The following is a 25,975-nucleotide window of genomic DNA, read 5'->3' on the forward strand; positions in this document are numbered from 1 at the left end:
AACCGGTAATGATCGCGTTTTCCTAGAAGACTGATTTATGACTTCAACAAATATAGCGGTCACCCGAACGCGAATATATCGTATTAAATGTGGAACTTTGTTGTCAAATTTATGCTTCAGGCGATTCGGCAGACTTTGTAGTATACTACAATCAAGGCTGTAAATTTTAAACCACAGCCGTGGGTCCCTAACGGACCCTCGTCCGTTTATTATATGTTATTCGTGAGTGACTATTGTTGCCACGATGTTTTTCGGTGGTCAGTCTTATAATAATAATCAAATTCTTTACGTCCACAACCCATTGCACCATCTGATTATCAACGATTTTCTAGGCGGAATCAAGTCGTTTTCGCACCGCTGTTAATTAGTGCATAGAGTGTTGTATTGTACAACAAAATTAAGGCGAAATGATTCTTGTATATATGTAATACATATTATTTGATATTTTCTAGTCTTATAAATTCAGGTCCGACGAATTCTGTGTTGCTTGTTTCACGAAGATAACGAATTACGGGGAATGATATCAAAGTAATGTATACTAATAATGTATATTAGTCATTTAGCTATTCGTAAAGTTAACAGTATAACCATAACAGATACTGTAATACTTATGAATTATACCAAACAAATTAAGTATAAGGTTTTTCAGACATTTTGTTAACATTAAGTTGAGCTGTTTAACTTTAATTGGAAGCACAAAAGTAAGAAGATAAATCGTCGAAAATAAAGTTCAAAAAAGTGTAGGAGTAATCTCCAATACTTTCCAATAATTTACTAAAAATTATGGTTTACTGTTAAGTTATTACGTGGGCGTCACGTATATATAAATATTATTTATATTATATCTACAAGAATGCTCTAGTCTCCACGGCTGGTTTTTAAAATTAATTTTTGTTGGAAATGATGTGTATTATGTAGTGTGTACAATGTGTACATAAGCTTATAAAATCTGAATAAAAGCTAGATATGACTAACGTGATCACTTTTCCTCACACTATATCCTTAAATTATATATACAATATACATAATATAAAATGTATATATATATATATATATTATTTATTTATATATAAAAGTTCCACAAATCAAAATATATTCAATAAATTCATAACAATGAGTTTAGAGTACTTAAAAATCATCATGTATACCCAGAGTTCAAAGACGTTATATACTAACGTTATAATAACGCTATACATTGAAACAATAAAAACGATTGCAATTTTAAACCTAATATAAACATAAAAAATATATTTCTGTATGCATAGCATAAATAAATATAAATATTTACGATGAATCAGCATAATTTTACTTTCAATAAAAAGTAAGGTCGGATTTTGGTTGATATAGTGTGGATACCTATCCCTTGGCACCATTTTTTTTGAACCAAGTAGAGTATTACCTATAATATATTTTAAACTATTATAAAAATAAAAAGAATGACTTACTACGATTTTGTTAAACTAAAATAAAAAATATAAATATTAGTAGCATTGTATTGCATTATTGGTCATGGAAATCAATAACTGGAAAAATACCTGCCCCGAATCGCTAAATATATTTGGTTGATCTCAGATTCTAATATCTGTAATCAATGATTCTATGTATAATAATTTCTTTATTAATGTGTAAAATTATGTTTTCAATCATTTGGAAAAACTTTGTGACATTTTTATGATAATTTTAGAGTTGAGGAAGGACGTTAATAATATGTGTAATTTAAAATAAAATCCAAAGAGCAGATAGAAACTGTATGATTACTATTGAAAATACCTCCGTAACATAAATCGCTTGATAGGGGAAGCAATAATCCATTGGTAATATACTCTTTGTATAATAGTTTAGACTGTTTAGAGTATATTATCTAGATAATAGATAATATAGATTAGGGAATAATTTTGTATTTATTTTGTCAGAATAATAATTCACAAATCCATTTTTTTTTTTTTTAATTTGCTAGGAACTTATCAGAGATATAATCTGAAGAACATTAAACATAATAATACTATAGTCGTATAAACATATTAATAACGTTTTACGGCATATTGTTATTAATATCCGAGCAATGCTGTACCGTACAATGAATTACAACTTAACCCAAAAATACTATATTTTTTTTATGAAGGGGTGGGGTGTAATTGATTTATAATTATAGTAACAAAATAATTTAGTAACTTATATTGTAATTTTGTTAGAAAAAACTGTTTTTTTTTTTTAGGAAAATTATTTAAAGACAGGTTTTTATTGTAATTTTTTTAAACCTCATATCTTTATTTGCTATAATTTTTATTCACAGAAACATTTAATTTCTAGCATAAATTTATTTAAATTTATATAAAATAATTGTATGTGTAACATAACTATGAACAATAATACATTTTAAAATATATCATGGAAATCTATAGTTTGTTTGTTTAACATGACGAATACAACACTACCTACAGACAATATTATTACATTATGTATTGTTACAACACGCAAATTGTTATGATAAATATTTTGTTCATATATTATTCACAGCTAGTTTGATTTGTATTTATTTTTCACTTAAAAAAAATTGTATAGAGTTTGGACATGATATCTCGTGTTATATTTTTAACAAATTCGTTCAAATATTTTATCTCGTTAAATTATTCAAGATATTTATATTATGAGCAACTCATCAAGAAATTGGTGCATATATTATGTTTTTAAACTAAAATAAACCTTTAGTTATATTAAAATGTGTATTCACTTGCATTTTGAACTTTTCCTTGATATAATTGTAAAGACTATATAACTTATTAAAACTTTTACCATTTACAAAGTTTATCGTAAAATCGACATAGATGGATAGACATTAAGTTTGACGTGACAACTAAAATATTGAATTGCATATAACTGAATAAACATTTACATATTTATATCTAATACCTACCAATTATTATTTATTTTATCTTTTATTCAGATTTTATTTTGATATCAAAATGATGTTAATAAATTATTATTATTTTTGTCTCCTTAAATGTTTTAAAAATAAACAAACAAAATATAAAACATAAGGCAATTTTGTTTATTAAATAACATATTTTATTTTGGTATATTTTGTATATTTATATGGAAAAACTTCTACCATTACGAAAATATTATAAATTGATCTACAAAGTAATTTATTTATTTATATTAAATGTAATCATGGTCATTGGAAAATTTATGTTGGTCTAATAATATTGTATTATACTTGTATTAGGTTATAGTTTACGTAATAAGTAGTTTATATTCTAACCATTAACCTATGAGCATCTAATAAAATTGCATAAATTTAACTTATTTATTTCTATTATGTGATTTTATTTAAACATGTAATTGCTTCTATTAGTTAATTTATTAAAAAAATATTATAACGCTACTGCTCTGCTTTCAGACGGTACATTGCAAACATTTAGTATACATTGCATTAAACTTGTTTAAAATACTATGTACATTTTCAGTAAAATGTTTCGATAATAATATAAATTTTAAGTTGTACTTACTTGGTACATTTGAGACCAGGAATCCTGACGGGAAGCTATTACACCCTATTAATTGTGTTCGCTATTTGCCGAGCAAACTATTGGAGTTGAAAAACGAACGTAGATGTTTTTCTAAACTAGTAATGCTGATACCGAAAACGGTGTTTAATTAACATCGTCGTAGGTGGTCTCTGTAAATTTTCATAATAATAATAATGATGATAATTTTCATCTATATTTCAATTATCTTTATTTCATATTGTAACTTGACAATTGTTTAGTTGGCAAATTCTGACCTGACTCCTGCTTATTTAATGTTTAGTGGTATATTTAAATTATAGCGAAACGCTTTTGCAAAAGATGGCATGACTCTATCGGACTCGTGGGTAATTTTTTCACTCTTAAATGTCTGATAGCTATCATTTTTATCTGAAATCAGCCAATAATCACATTAGAATTTTACTATTTAATAATTATATATTATTTAATATTATTATAATTTATAGCCAACTTTCTATTAATCATTTTTATTTTTAAAATAGGTAGTATTTTATTGAAATCCATCGGTTTAATAAATTAAATAATTGGGTACTAGATGCAATAAATGTATATAATATTTTTTTATATTAATTTAGGACTTTGGTTACATAATAAATTTAAAAACTTTTTGTTTCTCAGCAAATAAGCAAACTATTTGTATATGATAAAGATAAACACAATTTTATTGAGAATTTAAAAAAATTGCATGTTAAATGAGACATGGTCTCCAGTATGGCTGAATCAATAATTCAATATAAAATATTCATATTTTAATTTTAGATATTTACCCTTTTTTTAAAAAATTAGTTCAGCTGTACATTATAAATAAATAGTATATTTAGACCAAGTGATAAAAATAATAATAATCGTTAAACAGTAATAATAATATGTTTTATTATATGTTAAATATAATTTTTGTTACTGTTTTTCTATAAATTACAATTTATTAACCAATATAATAAATAATGTAGCTTATGAACTCCTAATACATTTTATCCAGTCTTGTTTTTAAGTATTACCTATAATAGCTTATCTAAATTTTAGTATAATAGATATAAATATAAACAAAATATTTAGAAGAAATAATGTTAATTTAAAGTATAATGACAATTACATTTTAATATAATAATACTAACCAGTCAAAAAGTATAGGTACTATTATTTTATATAATTACTAATTAAAATAAATATATTTAATATAAAAAATGTTTGGGTAATTAAAAATAATTTGTGGCTGATATGTTTTTTTATGTCATTTTAATTTTATTTAAAATATTATTTTATTATACCTACTTCAAATATACTTTTATTAGTTGTATCTCTATTGAATATACGTAATGACGTTTTATGTTTAGTAAAAAATATAATATTTCTTTTTATGAGTACACAATGAGTCTACTAATACGAAATAGTTATATGCTTTACACATTATTAATTTTAGAATATTATAATATTATTTTCAAGTAAAACTCTAACCCTGTTACAGGGCCGTTTAAAAACGTAATTATTTAACTTATAATAATTTAAATAAATTTAAATATATTTAAGTACATTAACATTATAAGTAGGTACCTATATAAATAATTAATAAGTATTATTTCTTCCAATGTTTTTGAACAAAGAAAAAAACTCTCATTCTAGTATATTGTTGAAAACTTCCAATTGTTCAAAATTAATTAATGCAATACATACTTTTTAAGATAAATTATGTATTAAAATTTAAAATAATATCAATAAGTTTTATTTTTCTACAGTTTATTTCGATTGATAATAGTTGGTACAACAGTCATTATATAAATTGTTTTGCGTCTCGTTGCAAATTTGGAATTTGTTTGTTTAAAACTACAATACAGTTGATTGTTTTAATATATAGTTTATAGTAACAAAACGATATAAAATAAAATATTGATGGTGGTAAACAAATTGTAACAGGAATTATATTGGTGTTCTTCAATAATTATTTTTTTTTGTTTACTTATAAAATATAAAATGTAAAAATTTTACAATAATTAACGTGAGCACGTGGATATAAACAATCATTATTATTGTTATTATTATTGCACAGACAATATTGTTAGCATATTATAACATTGTAGAATCACAATTAATATACCGGAAAAATGATACATAAAAAACGAGGTTTAAAGTTTCTACAAACAATGGGAAAATACATTCACAAATACGGAAAGGAAGAATTCAATGCGTTTAAGAGTAACACGGACCTGATTTAAAACAAATATTGCATATTATTTAATTTATAGATCGGTAATAACGAAATAATTGAGTATCGGATAAATAACTGGAAGCTGGGCTCAGTGGCAATGACGTAGAACAGGTAATTAATGAACGAACATTAAATATTTACTATAACAAAACAAAAAATGTACAAATGGCTTTCTAAAAGGCAAACAGTGTTTTAAAAATTGCTATTGATAAAAAATAAGCAAATTATGCCTAAAATTAAATATATAAAAATTCAATATTTCATAGTTTACATAATAAAAACCAAGTATATAATATTATAATAATACATAATTCCCCGTCGACGCTTGTCTATCTAAAATGAAATTCGATCTTCTAAAACCCCTATCAAAAATTATTCGTCTTTTTTTTTTTTACAGCGTATATAAAAACCGTAGATAATTTTTAACAAAAATAACGCTAAATATTTTGTTTTGTTATTTTTCTTTAAAAACATGTGATTACGAATACAAATTTCAACATATTATATATTATAGTGGATGTACGTATATTTTACTCGAGAGCAAAGCTTTTCGTGAATTATGTAAAAAAAAAAATTAAAGAAAACAAAAAGAAACGAAGAGTCAAAAACAAGCTCGTGAATATATGATCGCGCCCTCGTCAATGGGTGACGACGCTAGAAACCGGTCCCTTGTTGTTGTTGTTGTTGGTGCGTTGGACTGGCCGTCGTACTGCTCGTGCGGCTCTGCGTCTCGGATGTATCCTGTTGGACGAACAAATCAAAACGATAGTATCATATTAAGGTCGAAGTGAATCTCAATTCACACGTGTATTATCTATTTGATGACACCCGTTATTTTGTGCGCGAGTAATAATAATAAAGGATAATTTTTTTTTAAATTTTTCGAGACGAATTGACCGAATTCAAATACAATACCGAAAGATTCGCGTCGATGTGTGTTGATATCAGTATATAGATACGGCAACAACTAAAATATAAGTTATAACTTTCAAAACTGTAATATGAAAAGTACGAAACGGCCGCAGTTGAGGAAAATAATGTTTTCAGTCTGCCGCAGCGGCGTTTAATTTGCGCGCTCTCGACGTTGCACACGTTCGACACTGACAAAATAGCTTTTACGGAGCTATCGACGATTGGCTTTTCGCGTGCCATTATTGCGCGAGAAATATATCACACAACGCCGGCAAACGATTCGATATTTGTTTTATTGTACTGGCCACGATCACGACGCGAAATCGAAAAACGAAAAAAAACAATAAAAACGCATTTCGACTAGTCTCGAGAACCAGACGTATTATACCACTCGCCCTAACCATCCACTGCAAAAATATAACCAACCCCCTAACCGCTGGTTACTACTATTACTGTACGACCGCGTCCCTATGAGTCCCAACTACAATAAAAACAATAATAATACGTATACCTATATATAAGATATTAAATAATATATAATAATAATGTTGCGACGCGCGTACCATTTCGTGCAACGAGTCTAGCCTGGCCAGTGGCGCCAGTGGCGCCAGCGGAGTGAACTCTATTATGTTGCCTTCGTCGCTGGAACAACTAGTCGTACACCGCAAACTGGCGAACTGTTGTCGTTTCAGACTGGCAACCGGTGGTGTGGCGTCTGCTGCAGTCGTCACGCTATACATCACGTGCATAAGAAATATTTATTAGAATAGGTACTATAAAGTATACAATATTGCTATGCGTTTTATAAAAAATATTTCTTTTATATTAAATGTGTCCGAGTCTTAATATTCGTATTATTAAAAATCATAATAATAATGTTTATTTTTCGTTTTTATTTTTTGAACATTCTACAATGTTTTTTTTTTTGTACTTTATCCATTATGTAGGTATACTATGTTATATCGTATATACTCACTTGGATACATCGAATAGGTTAGCCGATGGCGTATCCCTTACAAAACGGCTCTGTTGGGTCTGTAAATACGATAAAAAATTATTGTAACCTATTAGTTTTACGATTTTATTTAATTAATTATCATAATACCATTAGAATTAACCAAATATAGCAATATTATAATTATAATTAACCACCTCGTTATAAGCACTTGATTGTTTTTTTTTAATATTAAAAAAAAAATTAGCTTTAACGAAGTATGTACAATTATATATATAAAAAAAAATTAAATACTTTTGTTGTATTTATATAATAAAAAAAAAAATTATAAAAAAGTTGATTGTATTTTAATTTTGATTTTGAAGTTGATTGATTCTTTAATAATGCTATTCGCCTGAAATGGCTGAAACATTTTTTTTAAAGGTTTTAAAAGATGTTAATTGACGAAATTTAATTAAAAATACTGGAAATGAACTTAAAAAAGGCAAAAAATAACCTAAAAAATTAAAACCGTCAAAAATGCAAAATAAAAGTTTCATAAATGGATTTGTTATTACATAATTAAAATTATGTACTAACAAAGCTACTCTTTACAATTACCAAAAAGAAATGTACTTTTCTACTAATTCACAGCCCTAATAATAAAATATGCGTGACGCATATGTTTAGTAACGATATCAAACGTACTGTTACGCAATAATTGCAGGGTTGACATCTGAAAATAATAAAAATTGTCGACAGTAGTTCTCCATGTAAATATATATAATATGTTTACCAAATAATTGTCATAGTAAGTCATTAACTAGGTGATATTTAGTATAATATAGACTAGACCAGCGGTATTCATCCTTTTTTGATCCGTAACCAGTTTTGTTAATTATATATTTAACGGGACTCATGTAAAAAACTATGTCAGTACACAATTTGAAGTGAGTGCTTTAATATAATATTGTTTTATTTACATAACAATGAGTATTGTTTGAAATTAATTTTTTTTATCATTAAATGGTTAAATATTTGGCTAAAGCTGGATTGGTATAAAATTAATAAATAAAAATTTCATAGACATTATAAAAGTGTAAGATTGGAATCTGTTTTTTATTATCAAAGTATATATATATATGATGATGACCTAATTTTTAAGCTCACACAATGAGTTGACGGTTGAAGACCACTGGACTAGACAATACGCACAAACGAACTAATAAAATATACTGCTGCAGGTTTGTGAACACGATCAATATTCTAACGTTGAACATTTCCAAGATATTACCAAGGAATTGGGTTTCAATAGTTGTGTGCACTTTACTTAATCTCCGATACATCCTGTAATGTGTAAGTATACTGCAGTTATATGACCGAATCAAATACCAACGGACGATTTTATCGTAGTTAATAAAAGTTATTTTATTTTAGGAAAAGTTTGGCAACCTCGAAAGCGGATCAAATGTAAAGGTTTGTATTTGTTCAACACGCAAGGACTACTTTTATACCTTACAACAATATACCGATGTTCAATTATATATATTGGTCGAAATGGGATTTGATTTTAATCGTATTAGATGATAACAACAATGCTTAGTCATTTTATTTAAATAAAAATAAATTAAATAATTCTGCAAAAGTAATAATGCTGAAACTGCAATATGCATCTATTATTCTATTTAATTATGCGTTTTTATTACTTATGAAATTAAATGAAAGCTTGTAGTTTTATATCTCATCGTACTTAGTCACTATTTTATACGATAGCATAATTTTTTGATCTTTTTAAAAAATGTTGATGACTCAAGCACATGCGACACAGAAAAAACACCACGAAAAATTCACGTTTCTAAAACTCTTGACTTTTTCAAGTACACTCAGGTTATTGAAAGAGCGCGATCCTTTAGTCTGTAATTTACATTTTATTCATTTTTGGATGAAATATAAGAACTATAGTCTAAACTTAAACTATTTCATTCAATCTAATATTAAAATGATGTAAAAATAAACTATTCTATAAATATTTAATTACTATATAGCTTTCAATAAGTCATAAAATTGGTCGAATTAGTCTGTCATTCCTTTTAGCTAGTGGTCCTTAATGTTGAAATGAATAATAAATATGTTGCGTAACAAAAAAAAAAGACCAAATAAAAGGAATAATTTATATCTTAAAAAAACAACACTAAAAATAATATTGGTATTATACAAATGCTTTTAACTGCCATTAAAATATGATTCACTGTTATTAAAATAAAATTTATATTTATCAAGTTAATATCTAAACATTATGGTGATAGAAAAATTTTATTAGATGTAATAAAAAACAATTCATTTTAAAAATCGTTCAAACATTACACCATCAGTTATAATATAATAATATAATATATCAGGTTGTAACAAAAATAATAAAAAATATATAAATCATATATTATAACTATAATTATTGGATAGCATTTCTCATTATTCGATTTTTGTGATTTTATTACGTATCTCTTAGTCTTATTAATATTATAATAGGAATATAAAAAAATCATTACAATATTTTATATTTTTTTTTTGGGAATTTAATTTCCTATAAATTGTCTCCTGTGTAGATATTCATTTTACTGTGATAATTTCACCTCAATATCTGGTAATTTACATTTGTGTAACTTTTGAGATTGTATAATATACTAAATAAATCTAGTCGTTTCATTGATTTTTCACTGTTTAAAATATCTATTATTAGCACACGATCAGTACCCGTGAAATGAAAACAATTCGACATTGTTATTAGTATTTAGTATTTACGCTGTCCCAGGGTTTTATCTTTAAAACCATTATAGCTAAAAGTACAATAACTCTGTTATTTCCCCACAATATACCTGGACTATATTGACATTATTAAAGGATTTCCGCGTTTGTTGTTGAATCTAATTTTTGTAATGAATAATTTTTGTTTGATGTCAAAAATGTTTATTATCATATAATGTAACTTATTTGTTTTACATAACAATGTTATTTTATCAATTCACGTTTATATTATACACTATACACAGTATACTTCTAATAGTGTACCTACCAAGTAAAATTATTTTAAAACTGAATATTTTTATTTGATCTCTGTTGTTTTTTAAATCATGTAAACTATAGTATTACTAATCACATTTACTAGTATTAAATTTTGCACAAAAATAAAAATCTTTTGTTTATTGTTTTTTGCGATTAACAACTTAAACATTCTTGAATATTATATAACAATGCATAGTTACTAATCTGAATAACCATATAGATAGGTGTAATGTTAAAAGTTACGTGTATGTAGTCTAAAATGATATATATATATATATATTCTAATATAAGGTACTTATAAGGTACCCAATTTATTGTAAAAATTATTTTGATCGAAATAAATTAAATTAATATCGTACCTGACAGAGATCGTGAGGCTGGGAATAACTCCGCCTTGGAATGGTGGCTTGAGGATCAGACGATTGCCGTACTGGAGACGCTTGCTGTCGACACCGGCTATCGCTTTTCATTTCATCTTGTGATGAGCTTCTAAAATACAATTTATATTAAATTTCATTAAAATTATTAAACGTAACATAAATAAATGTTGTTAAAATAGTAATTAATTGTTGTCATCACCTAAATTTTACTGCCAACGTGGGTCTAGGCAAGTGATCGCTTGTTGGTATACTTGATGTCTTCTTTATAGGCGACGGCCGTAATCTACATCCATCTGGCCGAGACTAAAAATAATATAGTTTTTGAATACACATATTATTATATTGATAAGAAATGTACATGGGACAAATATATCAACAGATATTTAATTTATTTTTATAAACATATTTTACAATACTCACTTCTGTTGTCAAAAATTCGCCGTTCTTATATTTAAGTATATGCAATATCGTTTTGATATCACTAGAGACGGACAGTTCCAAGCTATCGAGCTGCTTGGATAGTCTGTCTATACGATAATGCACATCGGAGTGCCCACACTGCGAACATGTTATGACACGTTGCGGTGATGGAGGCGTTATCACAGTCGTATTATCAGCGATCACAGACACTAATTTAAAAAATTGAATTATTTGTTGTTAGTACTTAAAATAAAATGAGAACATTAATTCAGAGTTCAAATAAAGTTAATTTTAAACGTATAAACTATGACTAATTATAATACACATATGTTTTTATATAATAGTTTCTTACAATATAATATTAAATATAACATTTTCACTAGTATATCATATATTTTAATTTTTTAAATATTTGATATTAATAGATAAATCTGCTAAAAGTATATATTATTATTTGTATTTAATAATTAGTCCAGATATTTTTACTCTGTTATTATTTATATAAATGACCTCGTGTAGAATTTAATGTTAATTGCATCGTATATAATATATATGTATTATAGGTACATACAAAATTATGTATGTTTTTAACATAGATATTTGAGTGATTTATGTGTTCAGTTTTTGTCATAATTATAGTAATTAATCAAGATTATTTACTAGATGTGGTGGGAAATGGTGGGGTTTGTGCTTTACAAGCGGAATGTAAGGGGCTCTGGGCTGTTGGGGTCCCATAATGTGACGATGCAGTCGTACTGAAACCAGCTGCCGACATGTTTTGTACACTGGTGTGCTCGCTACTATTTTCTTTGTGTTGTTGATGCAGCGCAGAAGACTCTGAAACTAAGCATTTTATTACGGTCAAATCCAGTTGATGAATTTTTAAATGTTGACATTTAATTAATCAATTTCTCACTAGGTAACTGGTGTTCAAGAAGTGGTTGGTTCTCGTTACACTGAGATGCGAATAAGTGTTTATGAGATGTCGATGTCTTTAAACCACCAGAGTTTCCTAGACATGATCGTAAAAACAGAAATTGTCGTCGGTGAAAAAATAATATTTAGATATACGCAGTATACATTATGCCTATCCCATTTATTTACCAGGTTTCCCATTTTCCTCGTCCCTGCCATGTGGTTTTTGCGATAGGCCATGCAAGCGAATGTCGGTCACACTACGTTTGAGTTGGCTGAACATGCCTGAACCCGCCCAAACAAGAAAAATAACAAATAATAATCATTCAGCTTACAGAAAACGCTATTAATTGTCGGGTTCAAAGCGCATAAAAAAGCTTAGGTAACAATTCCTGTTAACCTTTTGTATAACTATGTTAATATAATTAATCAAAACAATACAATCAAAGAAGAGTAAAAAAAGTTCTAAAAATAACTTTGTCGTCCTTCGTCTAATCATTGACTATATAATTATCTGTAAGTATTATTATTTATACTTGTCTTTATTGACACAAAGAAAATACTTGTTTAAAAATAAGTTAGATTAAAAAAAATAGCGATTTACTAACCGGAAATTGAATTTAAGGTTGATACTCGATTCTGTATTGCTTCGTCATCAAATTTTAAATTCATCGGCGTTACATCTTGGCCAGCTTTATCAGTGGAAAATTCTAGAATTCCATGTCCTTCTGCATACTTCTCACTATAATTATAATAAATATTTATAATCATTCACAACATACATAATATTATACATACATAAATGTAAAAAAAATAAATAAACACTGTATGTGACTCACTTGTTGTTAAACTCGGACATGACGTTGTCGTTCTCATTTGTATCATCTCTTAGTGGCTCTGATGGACCAATACAACTTTCAGATACCCCTCTATGAAAGCTGTGGTAATATTTTTTTGTCGCACCAATGTTGGCTGTACCTCCAATAGGTTCTTGTGAACTAGATCTTGACCTAATTTTTCTACTAAACCTGCCGGCTCTAGGATCCACGCCTACTTGTGTTTCCTAATTGCCAAATCAAATATTTATTTTATAAGTATTTGTTCATAGCAATTGCGTTTATTTATTTACATCTCGCATGTAGTATGTTATCTCCAGATTTTCTTTAAATGAATGATAAAATTCTGGATACAAATCTAAAACTTCGAGCAAATCGTTTCTATCTATTTTGTGAAGATCGCAGTAAGTCAATGCTCGTACGTTGCAACACGATTTTCCAATCGTAGCATGCTTGCATGGATTTTCTCCGAAAATATCGTTTTTACCTAAAATGAATTAAATAAAAATAAATATATTTTTAAATAGATATTAACGCGTATAAAGCACTTACTTAATATGGCCATTACTACATTGTCTTTCAATATTTCAATGGAACCACGTGATATGAAATACAAAGAGGTGAGAACGTCTCCTTGATGCACTAAAGTATCACCGGGCGGTGCATGTGTCGTTCGGAATTTCAAAGATAGAGCTCTAAATATTTATATTTATATTTTGCATATTTAAATATGAAATCAAAAGCTTATTTAATTAATATTATTCACCTCAAACATCCGGGTGAAGCACCATTGAAAGCTGAACAATTTTTCAACAAATTCCTATTAAGATGGAGACAAATATCGGCTTGCAAACATTCAGGGAAACCCTTAAGTACACTATTCATGTCAATACCATTAGTGTATGTCCAAGCATGCTAAAAAATAAAAAAATAATTTCTAGAACGAACTTTTCGGAAAAATCGATTATAATATTACTTGAAAATATTCTTCGAGCCTTTGCCTTAATGGATTTGGTATTTGATGAAATCTAATAAATTCTCGAACCCTGAGCATTTGGGTATGATACCTGGCTGTTCCGGAGTATAACCTTTGAATAATTGCGGATACATTACCGAATATACTGGCATACATAAGAGCTTTAAAAAAAAATAAAAATCACGGATTAATGAACATAATATAGGTAAAAAAAGCATTTAATAAAAAAAAATGTAAAAAAAAACTCAAATTGTCAAATTAAATCGCGTTCTTAGAAATATTGTATTATATACATACATGTCACATGAGTATACGCGTTTCGATCGGACTCAGATAATGTTTTTTTTTCTACAAAGTCTTAAATAATAGGGGAAAATCTATTTTAAGATAAAAAAAAAAATAGTATGTGCGTGAATAATGTGTCAAGCGTCGCAAGAGAGGCCAACACATCGCACACCATCAATCTATTCACTTACATCCGACGAGCATCACGCATATGGTGAACGCTTTCTCCGCGTCGGTGTTGGGCGCTACATTTCCGAACCCCACAGAAGTCAACGAGCTGAATGTGAAATACAGCGCTGTAATGTACCTCGACTGGAAAAAAAAAACCCATTACAATTAATGTATCGATCAACAGGTGGCGTACGGTGTATTTTCAATGTATAGAATGGCCGAAAAGGGGTTTAAATCACACATTAACCGGACACGAACCGCATTGAATAAAATGTACCGTAAGGCACATATTATTAAGACCCTTTTCTTCCGAATGCATCTTGCGAATTGCATGTGGTCAGTTCACATACGTACATATCGCGACACGTCACGCATCGATCACTCACCCTTATGCTCGGTCCACCCGTGTTGTTGGTCGAGTAATACTGGTGCGTGTCGTTGGCTAATATGTCCAGCCACCCTACTTTGCTGTCCACGTGTCGCCGCTCCGCGTTCCCGATCGCGTACCATATGCACGCCAGCCAGTGGGCTATCAGCGCGAACGTAGCCATCAGCAGAAGCAACACAGCCGCACCGTATTCCGAATACCTGTCGATCTTCCGCGCCACCCGGACCAGCCTCAGCAGTCTGGCGGTCTTCAGGAGGCCGATGAGTGTCGTGGTCTGCAATCGTATCAATCGCCATGCGGGCGATGCCGGGCGTTATTACAGTCTTATATTATCATATTATTATTACGTTATAATTAATATTGATATTATTATACAGCGGGTACGCAAAGTATAATATTATTATTGTATAATATTATTGCAGTTGTAAAAATTTGCGACTTCCAAGCCAGATTTCTACTGCACTTTACTGGATGATCTATTTAACGCAAGAAGCTCATTATTTCAAAAACTATTAGTTTTCAAAATGATTTTTTTTTAATTTTATGTTTTAATCAACATTTTTCTATAAAATATATATTCTTACTATTTTTAATAATTTTTAACTTTTTTGCTTTTTTATGGATATCGTATTTTTTTAATAGTGTTATTCTAAAGTAGAATATTTTTGGAGTACTTCCATATAATAATCAAATTTTGGACTAGAATATTATGGGTTATAAGTATAATCGTGTTTAATTAAGCGGTGTGGAGTGTGGGGTGGTACAGAGGTACCGTGCAAAATGTTGGTTCACTACTTCGTTCTCAATACGTTATACTTATAAGTTATAAGCTTATAACTAATAAAATAATTAATTACTTGTCCAAAATTAGATTTTTATACATTAAAATAATACTTCAAATAATATTATGTTACTTAATATGAAATGAAAAATATATGTGATGTCATTCAAAAAAGTAAACATTTTTTCTGCAAAAATTCCGTTTTGTAACGACTTTAAATTGTTGTTTAAAACATTATAGTGTTTTTGGAAATAATAAGTGTCATACGTTAAATAGATCACTCCGTATTATACGTCAATGACGATTAGACGAAATTAATATTAAACTCGTCCGTCGTCACTGTCCGGTACAGATCATTATGCATAATAGCATTGTTACACTGAAAAAATGCGTAAATATATATATATGAATATATATAATTACTAAATACGTAATAATAATATTAATAATAAAAAGTGATAGGTGATATCATACTATATGCGAAATTACCACGACGCTACCAAACTAAGACACTACTTATTTTATGGTGTTTTTAAAATATTAGAATAATATACAAAACACTACTTTATTCATATAATAATAATAATAATAATATATTATACAGTATATCTACGTCATCCGTTCTAAGGCCTACGCACTACACTAAATATTTTGTCCGATCAAACAAACCTCTTCGGGCTTCTGTGTTTCCTGAGTCAACTGAAACGATTATCAAACTATTGTTAAGGGTGATATTAAATAAATGTTTAAACACAACCACGCTGTGGTATAATACTCCTATAGTTTACAATTTGTCACTTCAAAATCATATTTATTGTGATACTACAAAATATGTATATAATTATTGTCATATATTAGTCACACACAATCTAATGGCTATAATAATAATAATAATAATAATAAAATATATAATCGTCTAGTTATTTGCTAAGAAAAAGAACACTATAAAATTACGTAAAATTAAAAAAACATTAGGTATGTATATTTTTTTCGCCACGAGCTGAGTGTATTTATTGATGTACGAGATCTGAAATGGTGTCAGGCCGATGTCAATATCATAAATACATATTTTTTTAAACGTATTGACTGTATGGGTAGTGAAAACTACTATTTAAGTTGTAACTTTTTTATTTTTTCAATCAGTGATATAAAAACGTGTGGTTGATAAACAAATGGATGGTAATCGGGTGTAGGCTATAACATAATACGAGTATAATCTACAAAAACACTACACTAAATACACTACAAAAACTCAAGGATTGTACATTTTAATAAATCATTATCATGCATGATTTTATTGACTCTGAAAGGGTTATTTACGATATTTATTCATATAACTGAGCACAATATAATTATAAATATACTCATCATCAAAATATGTCGATATAGGTGTATATCCTTTAATCTATAATACGCATTACCATCAGTATTTTACGAAAATTTTGTATATTTTCTAATGTTCGTTATCATTAAGGTTAGGATGTTTATGACTTTTACTTATATTTTATTGTTTTAGTGGTTTACATTTTAAATTTGTCTTGTAGGAGTATGACGTAATATAATAATACATTTTTTATTTTTTTTATTGAAATTTTAACAAAATATTACAATATAAATAATTAAATATTATTTTCCAATCTTTTTGTTTTAATCTTTATTTAACTTTATCTGTATAGCTTATATATACATTAGATATATTTTAGATCGCTCATCTTCAATTTTAAATTTCCAAGAACATTTCAGAATTGCGGATCCCGTATAGTTGAGAGTGAAGGGTGGAAAAAAAGATGAAAAACTAATTTAATAAGAAGATTTGAAAATATTTTTATTTTATTATTAGATTTACCTCGAACAGGAACGCAGCTCGTTCACTCTACACAAGCGTGTCATACGTTTTACTGACATATTTTTCCTATGGGTATTGTGTACATGGATTCCAAGGTGTATTATTATTGGTATAACAACTCACGCAAACGCACAAATATAAAATGTGTAGTTTCTATTAAATAATTCATGGTATATTTTGAATAAATAATGAATAATTCAATTCTAACGCATTTTATTATAACGTACATTTGATCGTATAATGTGCAAAATTTGATATTTTTATTCATATTTGCATGCATTTTTTAGAGTATTTTAGGTGATGAACATCCTAACTAAATTTTTAATACATCCATTTGTTTATCTCGCATACACGCACTAAGAACGAGATGTGACACTTGTGCGCGCAGTTGTCGGCGTCTGTTTAAAAATATTGTAATTTTATAGTGAGTAAATAAAGATCGTACCTCGTCCGTCTCAGCCGACGATCCAGCGATCAAAAGGTCGAAAGGTATTGCGGCAACTAAATCGATCAGGAACCATCCACGGAAATAATTCAACGCAATCTTGCTAGGCGCCGATACCACCTCGTCGTTCTTATTCACGTAAGTGGTACGGAAGTTAATGGCGATGTCTATTATGAACGTTATATCCACTGAAAACGGAAGGCATTGTTATATACGTGTACATAATAATGACACGAATAACAGAAACCGAATCGAAGAACAATATATTTGGCTGGGTGTGTATGAGTGTGTTTTCCACGAATTTGTAACAAAAAAAAAAAATTGATCAACGGCGCACGGGGACGATAGTAGTTCAAATGTAAAATTACGCAGTGGCTCGAGGATAATATTATAATAATACGGCAGTAGGTATACGTAAACTATAAAAATATGATTACTACATTACATTAAAATATCTCATACTACTACGTTTTTACGGTTATATTATGGTATAAATTATGTGCGGAAACCGCAGATGGAAAATTCGACGAAACTTACCAAAAAAATCGACCACCACCAGCGGGTCTTCGAAACTGAACCTCAGCGGCCGGGGACCTTTGAAGTGCGGTTCGTTTAGCAGGAACGCGGCGAAATACGGCGTAAATATGGCGGTGTAGATGACCAGCAACAGGATTATCCAATCCCATACCGCCTTGAACGGACTGTAGTGCAGTATCGTCCACTTGTGGATCTTGGGAGACTGGAGCTTGTACTCGGGTAGTATATCCGCGCCCAGCGATAACACCTATTTAACATGATGATTACAGTAAGAATAATAAATCGTAATATAAATATATAAATATACAAAAACGAATAGTAAATAATATGATAATATAATGATCGTCGGAACGCGAATATGACGGGTGCGTATACGTGATTAAACTGTAGCGGCGACGATGACGACGACAACGAAGTAATTATACGGCTTATATAATATCTATCGTTCGTCTTTGTCATCGTCACGGAGTACATACTAAATCACTGTAGTTCACTGTAGACGGCGGTATATATTATAAACCCGACGGGTCACGTACTGTGATTATCGGGGATTGCATTTGTTGAAGCTCCATACGCTATAACGTCGCCACCGTAATTCGTCATATAATAGTAATATATAATGTATATATATTTCGCCACTATGCGCAATACCCTAAAGTGGGCAAGAGTGGCTCGATGTCGCGGCGTTGTCGTATTAAATGCTAACGAGGTCCTGATCCGCGGAGATCGACAGATCTGTAAATGTCTTGACGTTCGAGAGGGTCGGTCCGCACTGAAAACATCGGCGGTTATGAGGACCGGCCGTGGGCGGACGGGGCCCGCGAGTGGGGAACCGAACCGAACCGAACAGTCCGTTCGGCCGCAGACTCCTGCTGGGCGGAAACATGGTAAACACGTGTGTGTATGTGTATGTGATGCCGTCCCCGTCGGAATTGGGTCCGCCGTGTGCAGTATATACGATTTTACTTTTAGTAGCCACTTAAGAGGACGCCGAACCCACATGTGTTGTCTCCGTCCGACGATGTTGCAACGTATAACATGGCAAATCTGCATTGAGCAAAACCGATAATGTGTATTTGTCTATTTAATAGTACAACAAATTGAACTATTAACAAACTAGAGCTCAGAATATTGTCTATGACACGTGGCAACGTGGGTAAACCGTACAGTTTTTATTTAAGTTTAAATTTTAACACGAATTATAACTATGTTTATAATAATTAAACTTTTAAAATGTTCATAACCCGTTTTTATTTATACAATTGTATTTTTTAATAAAAAATTAACCATAAATGATTTTTGTTTTTAAAATAAGCGTCTACAGAGTACGCATGAATTGACTGATACAAATATAAAATACACCCCTCAGGTTTCACCCAGATATAAATAAGATTTTTTACTTGATATTAATTAATATTAATTCGGATATAATAAGCTAATACCTATGTGGTCTTCCCGATATATTATTATTTGAGTGAAGGTCTCTGAAATCCCATGTTTGAATGGTTGCGGCCAAGCGGGATTGGTTTATAGAAGCTGCGCAAGTTTTGAATATGATCTCTGTGTATCGATCAGAATATTAAGTGTGATTGAAAGAATAGAAAGGTGTACGTGTTAATACCGTATATCAATTATTATATCGGAATACTTGGATATTTTTTGTAAGTTTGGTGGTTTGGCCGCCCCCTACGTACATTTGGATATCTGGTAAGACTAAATTTACATTACCAATGTTTCGTAAAGAATTAATTATTTGTTATCGAGAGGTGCTCAAGAAGATTTTCTTATCTTTAAGTTTGATAATAACTCAGTGTGTTGTAACTTTTTGGCTTTGCTGAACGGAAATTCTAGATGTGCAGTTGTGCACGTATCTGGTGTGTAAGACAGAGAAAACACTCGCGGGTTTGGCGTCCTCTTAACTACGCATGCGTATACGAAAATGTATTATAACAATAATATAATGTAGCGTAAAAATAATATAAATATTTTTACGGCTTCTGCATCTATTATACATCGTGTCGAGAGGGTGATGGTTGTGGAATAATAATACATCGCGCGACAACCGACAACTCTTGTAGTTCGATAACACACTACGATCGTTATAATATCATCATCGTTGTCGTCGTCGTCGTCGTCGTCACCGTCGCCTTCGCGCCGCCGTAGCAACCGCGGAATATACCGATTTAGATCATCTGGACGTGTTCGTCCGTGTACGCCGTAAAAAAAATCTCGATTTTCTCGGACACGTTGCAACTGAAGGATCAGTTCGAATTACTACGCTTATGAGAAATATTGTAATCGGGTTTTTCGCAAAAAAAATGTTTGATACGTGTACGTACAAATGTACAATACACGTCACCGTAAAAATGCGGACGTCTCCGAAATTAGTTTTTGTTCTGAATTTAATAAGGGAACAATCGTACAAAAAAACAACAATAACATCCGTTATAGAACGCGTTTTGTCATCTAAACTACGGTTTTCATTAAAACCACATGTTTTTATCTCGTCTTTGTCCGGACATAAACGTATTATAATTATTAACAGCAATATTATATATATAGTGGTACATACTGGTGTTTATATATATATATATATATATTTACGTATATTTATAACCATATACTATGTATCATAATGTATTGTTATTGGTTATGTGTTTGTCAAAAGCACTGTGCGTTATAAGTTGTATACCTGCAATATTAAATGTCAATCACTGTAATATATGATATTATCAAATGTAAACGTATATCGATGAAAACTGTCACGACCGCAGGGGTATGTAATTGATTTTGTTCACTTTGGTAGGTGGACAAAACTCTTTTAAATTACCTCTGTCGACCAAAACAAAGCTTTATTGCGCTTTACACGTTTAACAGCTGGACGTCGAAAAGCCAGTAGGTATATCATATTATACATCGTTAGTGACTAAAAAAAATACGAAAATGTCAACGTTCAAAAAGAAACGAAAATAATAACTATAATTAGGTTTAGGCGTGGACTGTCTAGCTACTGTGGTTAAACGTCATTCGAGTTAAAAATGAGTGTTCGTTGTACGACGTCCGACCAGATCTAAAATAATAGTATTATTATATGTCTACGGAGAAAACGGGAAGCCATAACATCAACAATATCTATCCTTGTACGCAAAAGTCGATGAAAAAAATAACAATAATACGTAAGTCATAATAAATTCGAAATAGCAAGCAAAACATCACTGTATATAACTGTACCACATGGTCTCACCTTATATACTGGGTGACTCACCAAGTATGCTCATCCCTTTTCATTTAATAATGAATTTATTCAAACTTCTGTTGTATAAATTATTAAACATAATATACTTAAAGAGCATAGCTTTAAATTCTTGAGATTTCTTGCCAGTAAACTGTAGCGAAACAAACTTCTGGTTTTCAAATGAAATTCCCATTTTTTACTATATTTAATGTTTATATTTTTGAAAATTGTTATGCACCCAATTTGAAATTCTAACTATTATTAAGTTTTCCAGTTATTAAAATGTTTATACCAAAAATTATAGCCCTTAAAAATTGTTTTGAAAAGATATACAATTAATGTAATACCATCAGATATAATATTTATTATAATCAGACCATTTTATAAACTATAAATATTAATAGATTAATATAAATTTTCAAATTACCCCAGACCTCATATCTTCCAAATCCATTATCATAGACCTATTATCCTTTGTACTCAAAGTTAAACAACTCAAAAACTACTAGTTTAGATTTAGATTTTGATAGTCAAAATTGTCTGAAAAACTATCCACTAAATAATTTTAACGAGAATAGAGGCTATATTGTTTGTAAAACAGAAGTTTTTTTCACCCCAGGACATTCCTCAAGTAGAACAAAAAAATGTCTAAAATTGTAAAATATGGATTTTAACAACTTTTAATAATTTCTAAAATCAGATTTTAGATAATTGTATTATCGAAGAAGAAAAAGGGACGTGATCATGCTTTGTGAATCACCCTATATAGAGTGTTGAAAAAAGAAAAACACATTAAATGGAAATCACATCGACTGCGTTCAATACAAAACGGTCCCGCGTACCTACACAAAACGATGTCAATCAACCGTATTTACTGGTGTTGGTTTTGTGTACATACACGTTTCGGGTATTATCGGTATATATTATATTACGAGTATACAATAATTGTTAATCGCGTAGTCGTGAGGGGTTCGTTCGTAAGAGTGCGTCGTGTCGTTTTATCGCCGAGTAAGTGTAACATTCTCTTACGTATATGCCGAATAGTGGAATGTCATTAACGTATTTACGAGGAGTTAAAAAGGGGATGACAGATCCCTACTTTAGTAATTTATTTTTATTTTTATTATTTTTTTTTTTGTAACTTTTGTACGTATCAATTACTTGTTTTGAATTACTTATTATTTATAATAAATTACTTTATTTTATTAATTAAATAAGTGAACAGTATAGTTATTGACACTAAATGGGTTGACCTTATTATCGGAAGAATAAAATATAAGCAAGAATAAGGTAAATAACCAATAATCTTAAAAAAAAAGAGATTTATATTTATATTTAAGGAAAATACATTTCATATTCTTAACTTTAAAAATTATATAATTTATCAATAATCCATTATTTTTAGGTATTATTATTATTATAGTTATATAAAGTAGGCCACCAAAAATGTAATTTTCTGTATCTGCCAGCGATAAAAAGCATAAAAACCTTATCTACGATCCTGCAGACTAAAAATATATTGTACAGAATTGGTTCATCGTGTTTTCACATTTACTTGTGCAGATCTTAGAGGAAAATTAGAAAATATGATGGTCCATCCTGTATACACTTAAACTTAAAACTGTAAAAGAGGGCTGACATTAAATTGAGTCCGCAAATACTTTAGGGTTATCAGAGTTGAGTCCGACCAATATTGTTAGATTGTTCGAGTTGAATCTCTTCAGCTTATTATTGATATATTTTGATTGTTTATATTGTTTTTAATAATAATAATAATTATGTGACATATAATAATGTTAATAATTAAATAGTGGCTGTTAAAAATTTAAATGACACAGATTTTAAAAAGTCAAATCTCCAAACTTGCTTATTTATATATTTGTTTGTCTGCTACCGTAAAAAGTTTTCTTTTACTAATAAATCTTTACATGGTCTTTTTTACTTTGCTTTTTAATTTTATATATATATTAAACTGTATCCCCAGAAGAGTGTCCACGAGAAAAAAAAATATTTGGATGTCTCGAATGGAATGAAAAAAAAGCATTTAATTTTGAATGACTTTTACTGTGTAGGTAGTTATTGCATTTTATCTACACGGACTCAATTCAAAGATATTAAGATAATAAGCTGGACTCAATTCAAACACATAAAAATAGCATGGACTCAATTCAATATCACCGTAAAAGAGTGTACCCACATTGGGTAAATATCGAAATCACCATAAGCCCGACTAAACCGTAAACAGTTGTATCGTCGAACGGCGAGTAGTCTTATCACGATCGTGCGAAATAATAATGTTATGATTTCGATTTTATAAACGTATGGCCGTTATTATTTCGTAAGTATATTATTTGATGTCTATATACACACACAGATTACGGTTATGCGAATCCAACGATTATTATTATTGTAGGTATTGCGGATCGATTCAAAAATATCTTTCAGCGAGCGTGTCCTATAAATTTTATACGATTTCATATGTCGTTTAAATATCGTAGATAATCTAAATATACAGTACAAATGTACAATACACTATACAATATGTATACCTACATGATAAAATCATGTATACATTATGCAGATAATAGAATATATTATAGGATGCATATATTATTTTTTTATTGTTTTTTGTAATAATATATATATTATTATGATATGTCAACTACGCACTGAAGAAGCATATCTACACAAATGTTGGCATAGATAATGTAAAAACATCGAAAATATATTAAAATTGGATTTATTTTATTCAATTCGTGATATTATAATAAGCTATAAGGATTAGTTACACGGTTTATAAATGTATCTAACATTTTATAATTACTATTGTTTACTGTTATATTTTAGTGATTAAGGTCATTGAAATCGTGATATTATAAAATGTAAATAAGTAAAAAAAAAAACTACTAACTAACTGTTTATTCTAGTTATTAATTTTTTTATTATTTTTATATTAATGCAATACTTGTAACAACGAATCACAATTTTTTATTTGGTTATAATATAATTATTTATTTTTATTTATATTTGTTTGTTTTTTTTTATAATTATATTATTTTTTATTTTATATTTTTAAATTCTGAATGAAGCAATGAATGTATTGATTTTACAATGATGGCTTTTTTTGTAAATGTCTATAAACACTTTTTAGGGTTTACTGCTTCGATTATTAAAGATGAGCGTGCTATCTGATAAAAAATTGGATCTAGTTGGTAAAAGTAAAAGATTCTTAAAAGTAAATTTTATAGTCGGGAAAACAAAAAAAAAAAAAATAAGAAAAAATAGGAATTTTTACGCAAATCCAATTTTTGACAAAATGGATTTTATTTTTTTTACGTAATTCAAAAACGAATAACTATAGATACTTTAAATTGCCACCAAATATTGTAAAATTATAAAACCAAATAAAATAAATAATAATACTATATTAAAAAAAAACATATCATGATGATATTTAGCGATATAATTCTATCTCCGCTTAGATTTGTTTTTCTTTTTTACAATAATACGAATATAATTGAATACGAATTTAACACACAATAGTAACCCACTTGGCGCCTAAAGTACAGGCGTACCGCGTACAGCAGAGACCAAAGGCTAGCTCACTTATTTTTTATTGTTTAATCACTATTGCCAGTAAATTAATAATGTATTATTTTTCGGCCATATTTAAAGTCTTGATGAAACTTTCTTCCTTTTAATGAAATTGCGATGTGCTCAAATGTATAAACCGATCTGACTAAATGTGATAATTAGAGACGCACATGAAAATGTGCCAAAGTCCAGATAATGCTGAAATAACAAATTTTAATTACAATTTCAACTTTGTAGAAACTTTGTGACTTGACTGATAACATTCAACGCAGTGCTCAAAATATATATGACATAATTATATATATATATATATATGTGTGTGTGTGTGTGTATAAATAAGTGTTTAAATATTAGTTAGGTATTATATTTATTTACTATATGCAAATATTGTTTTAATTAGGAACTAAATATTGTTGATTGTTATTTATAGTATATAGTTGTTAACCCTGCGATATATTTTAAATCTATGTTTGCTTTTAGGTTTATAATTTATGTTACAACTATAACCA

At 29.1% G+C, this 25,975-nt stretch overlaps 1 protein-coding gene across 7 annotated transcripts in view; it reads right to left on the reverse strand.

The window, feature by feature from the left end:
- Positions 1 to 5,866: 5,866 nt before the first annotated feature.
- LOC132919568 (potassium voltage-gated channel subfamily H member 2) overlaps positions 5,867 to 25,975 on the reverse strand; it is a 120,732-nt gene continuing 100,623 nt past the window's right edge. For 5 of the 7 annotated variants that reach the window (XM_060981265.1, XM_060981268.1, XM_060981269.1 and 2 more), the window contains 20 exons: positions 18,638 to 18,884; positions 18,101 to 18,288; positions 16,479 to 16,508; positions 15,027 to 15,302; positions 14,661 to 14,781; positions 14,185 to 14,345; positions 13,975 to 14,123; positions 13,761 to 13,903; positions 13,502 to 13,695; positions 13,212 to 13,435; positions 12,981 to 13,114; positions 12,562 to 12,657; positions 12,374 to 12,469; positions 12,118 to 12,300; positions 11,458 to 11,666; positions 11,237 to 11,340; positions 11,017 to 11,146; positions 7,640 to 7,698; positions 7,227 to 7,395; positions 5,867 to 6,492 (listed from right to left, as the gene is read on the reverse strand). In XM_060981265.1, coding sequence (XP_060837248.1) covers positions 6,406 to 6,492; positions 7,227 to 7,395; positions 7,640 to 7,698; positions 11,017 to 11,146; positions 11,237 to 11,340; positions 11,458 to 11,666; positions 12,118 to 12,300; positions 12,374 to 12,469; positions 12,562 to 12,657; positions 12,981 to 13,114; positions 13,212 to 13,435; positions 13,502 to 13,695; positions 13,761 to 13,903; positions 13,975 to 14,123; positions 14,185 to 14,345; positions 14,661 to 14,781; positions 15,027 to 15,302; positions 16,479 to 16,508; positions 18,101 to 18,288; positions 18,638 to 18,884 — 3,000 coding nt within the window. In that variant the 3' untranslated portion in view covers positions 5,867 to 6,405. The remainder of the gene's footprint in view (positions 6,493 to 7,226; positions 7,396 to 7,639; positions 7,699 to 11,016; positions 11,147 to 11,236; positions 11,341 to 11,457; positions 11,667 to 12,117; positions 12,301 to 12,373; positions 12,470 to 12,561; positions 12,658 to 12,980; positions 13,115 to 13,211; positions 13,436 to 13,501; positions 13,696 to 13,760; positions 13,904 to 13,974; positions 14,124 to 14,184; positions 14,346 to 14,660; positions 14,782 to 15,026; positions 15,303 to 16,478; positions 16,509 to 18,100; positions 18,289 to 18,637; positions 18,885 to 25,975) is intronic. The other 2 variants (XM_060981267.1, XM_060981270.1) reach the window with 2 other exon arrangements.

This window comes from Rhopalosiphum padi, chromosome 2, assembly GCF_020882245.1.
Source record: "Rhopalosiphum padi isolate XX-2018 chromosome 2, ASM2088224v1, whole genome shotgun sequence".
Taxonomy (NCBI): domain Eukaryota; kingdom Metazoa; phylum Arthropoda; class Insecta; order Hemiptera; family Aphididae; genus Rhopalosiphum; species Rhopalosiphum padi.